A 10279-nucleotide genomic window follows, 5' to 3' on the forward strand; every position below is an offset into this window, starting at 1 on the left:
AGTGACATCACTTCTTCTTTATGAAAAAAATTGTTTTTAAATTTTCAGTTCCAGGATACATGTGAAGAACGTGCAGGTTTGTTACATAGGTATACGTGTGCCATGGTGGAGGCATCATTTATTGTTTAAGCACAAAAATAATTTTGGGTTGTAATTCTTAGTATACAGAGACACAGATGCCTACATTCTAATGACTAATATAAAACCTTTTATTTGGCAATTTGGAAATAAACACTTTTAAGATATTAACTTATGAAATAAGGTTACAGAAAATTAGTCACAGAAAATATTATACTATAGATTACTCAGATCACTCCACTGAAGTAATTTAATTGAGGCAGTCATAGAGCAGCTCAGTGTCTGGGCACAAAATAGAGATGAGTCTTCATTCCTCAGTAATCCTGCGTGAGATACTCAATCTCTGCCCTTATTTGTAGAACAGAAAAGTGGTGCCTTCCTCAGAAGACTGTCAAGAACTAAATAAAATAGCGTGAAAAGTGCTTGGCAAGGTAATTACTAAGCATTTACGAATGCTTTATTAGTGTCAAATGCTTTTATCATCACAGAGTTTAACCGTACCAAGAGACAAAAATTCTCCAACAGAGTGATGACTGCTTTAAATAGGGGAGTTGATTCATTAGTTTACAAATACTAGTCATCAACTTCCAAACTTCAGACTAAACTTGCTTTGTTATATTTTTGGGCAATATGTACAGAGCCATACCCGTCATAGATACTACAAACAGACATCGAAAATACCTTCAGCAAGCAAGGTCAGAAAATCTGGACTCAAGAGGGGCGCCAGTGCTTCCCAATGGCTCATTTCCTCCCCAAACTGCAGCCTTCTTCCACCAGAGCCAGACCCTGCATCAGTCCACCTCAGTAACCTCCATGGTCTTGGAGCACAGACATTGCACTGACACAGACCTAGAAGCCAGGTGTCCCAAAGCTCAAGTCTGCATTCATCTCTCACCAAGTATCAACATTCTCCCAAAAGCAGGCAGAAGGTTATCCTAGACTTAAGCACGAAATCCCTTGGCCAAAATGAGCTGGGGAACATTTTTAAAAAATAAAAATAAAAAATAATTAAAGCATTGCCATAATTCCACTTTTTACCTCATTGATCAAAATAATCAAGGAAGATAAAACATATATAAGTGTTATTAGGTTGGTATAAAAGTAATTTAGGTTGGTACAAAAGTAATTTGCAATCACCTAAATTTGCAATTTACCTAAATTACTTTCATTTTTTCACATCCTTAGCACTGACAAATAGTGATTTTTCACTATAGAATCCCATTGTTTATCATTTCATATCCTGTATTACTTTCATTTTTTCATATCCTTAGCGTTGACAAATAGTGATTTTTCACTATAGAATCCCATTATTATTTAAGTATGAGCAAAAGCATTATAAGAAATATTCAAAGCAAGAATAGATGTGAAAGTATAAAATACACATTATTTAATTCTATTTAAAAGAATTTTTTTAAGTTTAGGATCTTGCAAGTTAAACTTTCTCAATGTCAAATTGCAAACTTTAATATTTAATATACATGGGATACTGATGATTGCCTCCTCTTCTTTCAGGTATTATTGAATATTATCAATCTAATAAAAATTCTGTTTCTTTCTGTTTCTATGCATATCTGACATTCACATGTGATGAAAAAGCTACTTGGCCCAAAAACTTTTCAGAATCACATTCAACACATCACATTTTGCTCATGAGCACAAACTTTACAGTCAGGAGTTGCACATAAAGGGTTTATTTTAAATGTTTTAAGGATAAGATAGAGTTACATCATAATTATAAAAATTACTTACAGAATTAACAGATTTATATTGTGTATACTTCTAAATGCAGAGAACAGGGAACTGTCTACACATTGTATAAAATAAAATTAAAATTAAAAATGAATTCAAGCTCGAAAGATGAGGTCATTTACCTAATTTTAAAATGTGAACACGAAGACCTCTGACCTATACACATTCATTCCAACTGCACTAATGATGGAAAAACACAAAGAGCGCAGCATTTCCAAGGAACCACAGACATTTCAACCATAATTATTGTGTTATAATAATTGTTCCTGTTTTGTCTTTGGAGAACGTTCATTTTTTTAAGACAATCAGCTTAAGAGTGTTTTCAGGCACTACAATTTGTGACAATCGGAACAGTCTTCTAATGGGTCTACAGTGTTCAGAGATTCAAGCCCAATGCACTTCGTGGTTTGGCACATAAAACGATAAAAGGAACGAAATCTGATTTAGAAGTAACTGTGATTTTTTTAAGAAAACACAGTCCCTTCAAATGCTGCATGACATTTACAACTGGAAAATCACCTTCTGTTGGCACTACATTTGCTTCACCAGTGCATTTTTATCCTAAAACCACTAAAACGGCACAGTAAGCAAATATACAGGAAACTGAAAGCAAATAAAAATAAAGAAAACAAAAAAACCTAAATATCTTTAACATGCAATTTTAGTCAGTTACATTGAACATTCTACTTAGAATAGAGCATGCAAAAAAGGATGGTCTGCTTTTAAGATTTTTCTCTGAAGTTTTACGTGGCAGCCTGACATCACACACGCACGCACACACAATACAATAATACTAGAGCAGGTAAATGAGAAAGGCCGATAAATTTTATACATAGATTCATGTCTTGTGTTGTCACAAGTCCCATGATACTTTTGGAAATTAATGTTGAATTCCTAGAACAAGGAACCAACATTCCGATACCAGAAAAATGCAAGCAATGCATGCAGATCTGACACATGAGCCTAAAACGAAGCCCAAGATACAAGGGCTTGGGAGCAGAATTAGTCATAGCGTCATTAAGTGTGGTGTAAGCCACCAAAAGAAAGACAGAATGGGGGAAAATGGGGAGAAAAAAAAACCCTTCCCTTTCCCTCAGCCCTAAAGGCAATAAATGGAACAATGATTAAACTCATCGTTGTCATCACCATCATCATGTTGCATTCATCTAGAAATGGGAGATCATGTGGTATTAAAAAAAAGTCATTAAAGTTGCTTGCAGAAAAACCACAATGCAAGTCATTAAGTAATGCTAGAAATGTCTCAATTGACCCAACCCTCAAGATACTTCAAAATGAACTTTGTTTCCACCCAAAGTTACCGGACCGAGTGCTGCACAGTCCGTGCATGCTGGACACACTCGCAAATTCTTGCGCTGCAATATCAGTCTGGACTCTGGGAGCCAGGCTCAGCTTTGAGATTTACATGCAGGGACTTTTAAGAGTCAACAGGAAAACACATAGTAGATCTGCAGAATAACACCTGTTCACACAAAAGAGAAGCACCTATGACTTGGGTATCACACTGCTTTCAAAAGCTTGTCCCTGGCTGCCCATGGTGAAGCAACAGGGACAGAGCGACTGTAGCTGTGGACAGAAAACTGAGGTACTGTGTTTACATGGTGAGTGGTCGTTACCATCCAACAGCACAAGGCACAAAAAATGGGCATCAAGCAAACCATGCATAATGAGGCCTGGAAACCATCAAGAACAGCCACAACAGAGGCCACTTGGACCTCTGATTCAAACTTCTGGTGTCTGAGTGACAAGCATGCACGTTTAGGCTCTGCCCAAGTATCAGGGAGGATTTCCAATCTCCTCAAGAGACTGGTTTCACATATGGCCTTTCTCCTGGCTGTCAAATCACCAGGGTTCCTCCAAAACAAAGTGAGAGCAGCTGTTTCACTGACCAATCAATCACACTAGCAGTTCTATTTCAGTTTAGAACAACCTTGCAGGAAGAAACCATGTAAAGACTGTGGCAAAGGGCTGCTATTACTTACACCCACCAAGTGAACACAAACGGTTGGCTCTTCTATGGTAACACATCACTGACATGCAAACCCCAAGGGGCCACTGAATGGAATGAATCCACATTAACAGCACACCTGGAGCAGAAACATGCACCCCACAAGAGGTGTCAAGAGACCAAGCTGCTATTTGTCTAGACATTCTCTGTGAGGAAAAGCCAGGGGGTAGGGGGAACGGGTGGGGAAGAAGTTTCCAACCATAATCATACATTAGCAATAATAGTAATAAAAATTTAAAAGTCCCAGAGGGCCTGTTAGAGGCAATAATGCCACTCAAAACTTAAACTTCCAATATAAAAACACTGTATTCCCCCAGAAACTTACCAAAAACACACAAACAAGTGATGTATTGTTGCCTTTTAAATCCATGTACTGAAATCCAGATTACCAATTTGTACAAACAACAGACCATACGTGCTGTCCAAAATACACCTACATGACACTGTGTGGAACAAGGACCTGGGTTTTGCTAAAAAAAAAATGTATGATTAAAATGTAACCAAAAAAATTCAAAGCTCAGAATTAAAGGTAGCCTTTTACCCAGATTTCTCACCAGATTGTAAAATCCTAATGTGGGTCATTAACTGTTCACAAGTAATTCTCATTTGGACTTACGATTTAAGGGCTCTAGATTGAAAAGGTGCTCTGAACTTCTGATTTTTTGAAACAAGCTGAATGTTTCTATATGCTTCCTGTGCCCAAATTTTAATTCTAAATAAAGAGCAGTAATATCATAACCATGACTGACTTGGGTAAAGCACTCCTGTTAAACTGAAGAAAATTATGTCACCCCCATCCCAATCCCACAAATAAAAGACTGCCTGTGTGTGTATGTATGTATGGATGTGTGTGTGTGTGTGTGTGTGTGATATCTGTGTGTATATATTATATATGTATACACACATATAGATATAGGTAGATACAGATACATATATCTCAAAAAAGGCAATAACGAAAACACCAAACTATGCTTGCATTGTGGCGGCAGAATAAGAGTGTTAGGGTAAAGGGGAAATGATTAAGATCTATTACAATTTTAAATGACTATGATACTAGCTTAACTTTTATCAAACTTGCCTGTAACTCCCCTCCAAATAGACAGACTTCTTTTAAGAGAAAGGAGTTCTCCTTACACAAAATGCTTTGTGTTCACATCAATCTGTACTATTCAGAACAAAACCAGTTCTGCTGGCAGAGATTGTGGGTTCGCAGGGACATTTAAGCTTTCATTAAACTGGAAAGCAATCAAGTCTTTATGTCTACAAATAATACATTTCACAGTTCCACAAATTTGGCAGTTTGTGATGACATCTAGGATGTTTTCACCAAATCGTAGACGTAAATATGGAAATCATCATCAAACTTGATGAAATAGACGGAGGGCTTGGCTTCTACTTGATGAATGACCATGCCAGTCCTTTTCGAGCCATCTTCTTTGGCATATTCCACTTGTTTGCCTACCAGGCTGTCCACAACTTCTCCTGGTTCCCTTTCTGCTGGAGGTGAATCATCTATATTTAAAAAAGAAAAAAAGAGAGAGAAAATTTGAAAATCAATTTTTAGATATAAATCAACTAACATATTTTCTTTTAGACAGAGTTTCACTCTTGCTGCCCAGGCTAGAGTGCAAGGGCACAATCTCAGCTCACCACAACCTCCGCGTCCTGGGTTCAAATGATTCTCCTGCCTCAGCCTCCCAAGTAGCTGGGATTACAGGCATGTGCCACCATGCCCGGCTAATTTTGTATTTTTAGAAGAGATGGGGTTTCTTCATGTTGGTAAGGCGGGTCTTGAACTCCTGACCTCAGGTGATCCACCCACCTTGGCCTCCCAAGAAATCAACTCACATATTTATTTTCATAATTAAAAAAAATCTAAATACCCTGAATTGATGATTATCTAGACTAGGAGTCAGCAAACCTTTTCTTACAAGGCCACACAGTAAATATTTCAGGCTTAAGGGTATATGGTCTCTGTCCCAACTGTTCAACTCTGCCACTGTAGCATGAAAGCAGCCACTGATAATATGTATATAAATGGGTGTGGTTGTGTTCCAATGAAACTCTTTCCCTAAAAATAGTTTGCCAGCTGGGCGCGGTGGCTCACGCCTGTAATCCCAGCACTTTGGGAGGCTGAGGCGGGTGGATCACAAGGTCAAGAGATCGAGACCATCCCGGTCAACATGGTGAAACCCGTCTCTACAAAAAATACAAAAATTAGCTGGGCAGGGTGGCGCGTGCCGCCAATAATCCCAGCTACTTAGGAGGCTGAGGCAGGAGAATTGCCTGAACCCAGGAGGCGGAGGTTGCGGTGAGCTGAGATCGCGCCATTGCACTCCAGCCTGGGTAACAAGAGCGAAACTCCATCTCAAAAAAAAAAAAAAATAGTTTGCCGACCCCAATCTAGATATATGAACAATTTTGAAAATCATACCCCAAAATTCCTTTGGTCCATGTTTAATTTGTAGCTGTAATTAACTGAAAGTAAGTCTGAGTGGCTTTGAAATATAATTTGAAGGCAGACAATTCCTACAGGGATTACTGAGAATATGGTATACACTTAAAATGCCTAAGTACTATCGGTTTTATTCTGTGAATCCTTAAATCTTCTTAACCCTCAACATTACGGCATTTCACATTGTCTTCCTCAGATTCGAAATTTAAAAAAATTTTCCATGCTTTAAAAATTGGTGTTGAATGAACTTCAGCCCAGACCAAGTACAAGGGAATCTCTGAGGATGGCCCAGGCATCTGTACTGTCTAAAAGGTCCCCAAAGTTGGCAGGGCGTGGTGGCTCATGCCTGTAATCACAGCACTTTGGGAGGCAGAGGCGGGCAGGAGATCGACACCATCCTGGCCAAAGTGGTGAAACCCCATCTCTACTAAAAATACAAAAATTAGCTGGGCGTGGTGGCGCATGCCTGTGATCCCAGCTACTTGGGAAGCAGAGGCAGGAGAATCACTTGAACCTGGGAGGTGGAGGTTACAGTGAGCCAAGATCGTGCCAAGGTTAATGCCCTGCCTCTGGCCTATAATAAAACACACAGGAACAGCAAACCACTTCCAACAACAAAAAACAAAGTAAAAGAAAAAAAGAGGGATAAAGGTAGGCAATTATACTATATTTTTTTAAAAATTGCATGGGTTCTGAAAAACTCAAAGCTCTTTTCTTTGTAGTAATCCTCAGATAGGGCAACCAGGGTTCCGGCTGCTTAAGACAGTTCATGTTATCCTGGCACAAATGGTAGTAACGCCATTTTACTCTCATAAGTATCCTGGCGTGGACCATATAAACGTACATGTATTAACAGTTGTCTGCCTCTTTGGTTACAATAAATTCTCTCACTGAATGATAATCCAAAAAGTACGACTGTGATCTCTAGTACTAAGAATCACAAGCAATAAAAACAAAACGCCTGAGCATAATCAGTTCTTTAAAAAGTAAAGAAATATAAGCTATACTTTCTTCTTTAAAAATTCTCTTCCCTTAAGCAGTATCATCATACTGCCATATTTTTGTGGCACTTTTGTGTTTACAAAGGAATTACAAATACACAATCACACGTGAATTTTATAGTAACTGAGCTAACCAAGAGACTCATATGTAGAGTCCCGTTTTATCATCAGAGCAGGTAGTTGAACAAGACCCTTTCAGAACTCATTAGATCAGAACATGACCACTGTTTCTAAAGGTAAGCTTCCACAGCACACACACAATACGTATGGGTTTGGAGAATTAAAGGAGTGGAAAGATCAAAAAGCAGTTAGGAAAAGCAATGGGAGAATTGCAGATGCCCTTGTATGTCCTATGATTATGTTAACAGTACTTGCTCTAACCGGGTATTTATCTATTAAAAAAATATTCAAGTAACTTCATACAGGTTGGAAAAATGCTTTTTAAAGGAACGTTCTCATGACGAATTCCTTAGTATATAAATAATTTGTATTACCTCTTTATACACAATTTTTTTCTTAAAGACTGAGTCTGGCTGTCTCCCAGGCTGGAGTGTAGTGGCATGACCTTGGCTCACTGTAACCTCTGCCTCCTGGGTTCAAGCGATTCTCCTGCCTCAGCCTCCAGAGTACCTAGAACTACAGGCGTGGGCCACCACACCCGACTAATTTTTTATTTTTAGTAGAGACGGGGTTTCACCATGTTCGCCAGGCTGGTCTCCAACTCCTGACCTCAGGTGATCCATCCGCCTTGGCCTCCCAAAACATTGGGATTACAGGCATGAGCCACCACACCCAGCTCACAAATCTTAAAAATATATGTATCTAAGAAGCAGAAATTCAAGACCAGATGAACAAATTAGTAAGTTCATTAACTGACTTCTTCAGAGAAGAAACTTAAAAAAACAAACAAAAAGGCATAGAGATGACTGTCACATGGCTAATGTATGGAGGGTCTACTAGTTACATCTACATCTGTCCAAAGCAAGAGATTCGTGTGTGTGAGGGCCATCGAGTAGTTTTTAAAAGAATGAGCTTGTCCAAAGTGAAATTAAGAAAACAATTCAATTCATATGTATAACAGCATCAAAAAGAACAAATTCCTTAGCAGTGAATTTAATAAAAGAAATGTGAGGCCTGGTGCTGTGGCTCACACCTGTAATACCAGCACTTTGGGAGGCTGAGGCAGGCGGATGACTTCTCCCCAAGAGTTTGAGACCAGCCTTGCCAACAAGGCAAAACCCTGTCTCTACGAAAAATACTAAAGTTAGCCGAGCGTTATGGTGTATGCCTGTAATCCAAGCTCCCTGGGAGGCGGAGGCTGCAGTAAGCTGAGATTGTGCCACTGCACTCCAGCCTGGGCAATGGAGTGGGACTGTCTCAAAAAGAGGAGGGAAAAAAGGCAGGATTCAAACGTCTTGATTTCAAACTTATTAAAAAGCAATGTAATCAAGACAATGCAGCACTGGCATAGTGACAGACATACAAACTAATGGAATAGAACCGAGAGTCCAGAAAAACACCCACGTATCTGTGGTCAACTGATTTTCAACAAAGGTGCCGAAAACGTTCAATGGGGGAAAGAATAGTCTTTTCAAAAAATGGTGCTCGGACAACTGGATAGGCAGTCACACGCAAAAAAATGAAGCTGGACCCTTATCTTGAACCACAGACAAAAATTAACTTAAAAATGCATCAAAGACCTATATTTAAGAGTGAAAACTATAAAACTCTTAGAAGAAAATAAGTATAAATCTTTATGCCTTCAGATTTCACAAAAGATTCTTAGGACACAAAAAGCACACTCAGCAAGAGAAAACATAACTCGAACTTCAAAGTTTAAAACTTTTGTGGCCTCAAAGATCATCATCAGGAAAGTAAAAACAGATCCCATGGAATGGGAGAAAATATTTGCAAGCTATATCTGATAAGGGTCTTATGTAAAAAAAAAAAAATTATCAGAATAATGCAATAATGAAAGATAGATAATCCAATTTTAAAATGGGCAAGGGATATGAATAAACATTTCACCACAGATGATAAAAATAGGGCTAACAGGCTGGGTGCAGTGGGTCACCCCCTGTAAACCCAGCACTTTGAGAGGCCAAGGCAGGTGGCTCTCTTGAGGAACCAGCAATTCCATACCTAGGTAGAATAAAACCAAGGGAAATAAAACATGTCCATACAGAAACCTGTACACAAATGTTTACAGCAGCATTATTCATAACAACCAAGAGATGGGAAACAACTCAAATGTCCTTCATCGGATAAACCGGCTAATCAAAATGTAGTATATCTATACAATGGAATCATATCTGGCCAATAAAAGGAATGAAGTGCTGATATATGCTACAGCGTGGATGAATCTGAAAACATACTAAGAGAAAAGAAGGCAGCACAAAGGATCTCACATCATATAATCCATTCATATGAAAGTCCACAACAGGGAAACTGACACAGCAAGTATTATTGGTTGCTTAAGGCTAGGAGGAAGAGAAGTTGAAGGAATAAAGGACTGATACCTAACAGATACAAGGTTTTCTTTTGAGGTGACGAAAACGTTTTAAAAATGACTGTGGTGAGGACTGTACATATCTGTGCATGTATTAAAAGCACAGAATTGCACATTTTAAATGGACTAACCGTATGGTCTAGAAGAAATTCTAACATGGTGGGATACAGTGGCTCACACCTGTAATCCTAACACTTTGGGAGGCCAAGGCTGGCAGACTGCCTGAGCTCAGGAGTCGTACCCTGGCCAACACGGTGAAACCCTGTCTCTACTTAAACACATACATACATACACACACACACACACACACACACACACACACACCCCAGGCATGGTGATAGGCACCTGCTGTGAAACCCTGTCTCTACTTAAACACACACACACACACCCCCACACACACACACCCAGGCATGGTGATAGGCACCTGCTGTGAAACCCTGTCTCTAAACACACACACACAC

At 39.1% G+C, this 10279-nt stretch overlaps 1 protein-coding gene across 1 annotated transcript in view; it reads right to left on the minus strand.

The window, feature by feature from the left end:
* Positions 1–1749: 1749 nt before the first annotated feature.
* SPIN1 (spindlin 1) overlaps positions 1750–10279 on the minus strand; it is a 55824-nt gene continuing 47294 nt past the window's right edge. The window contains exon 5 of the mRNA XM_017528484.1: positions 1750–5365. Coding sequence (XP_017383973.1) covers positions 5166–5365 — 200 coding nt within the window. The 3' untranslated portion in view covers positions 1750–5165. The remainder of the gene's footprint in view (positions 5366–10279) is intronic.

The sequence above is a fragment of the Cebus imitator genome, unplaced genomic scaffold (assembly GCF_001604975.1).
Source record: "Cebus imitator isolate Cc_AM_T3 unplaced genomic scaffold, Cebus_imitator-1.0 Scaffold53, whole genome shotgun sequence".
NCBI lineage: Eukaryota > Metazoa > Chordata > Mammalia > Primates > Cebidae > Cebus > Cebus imitator.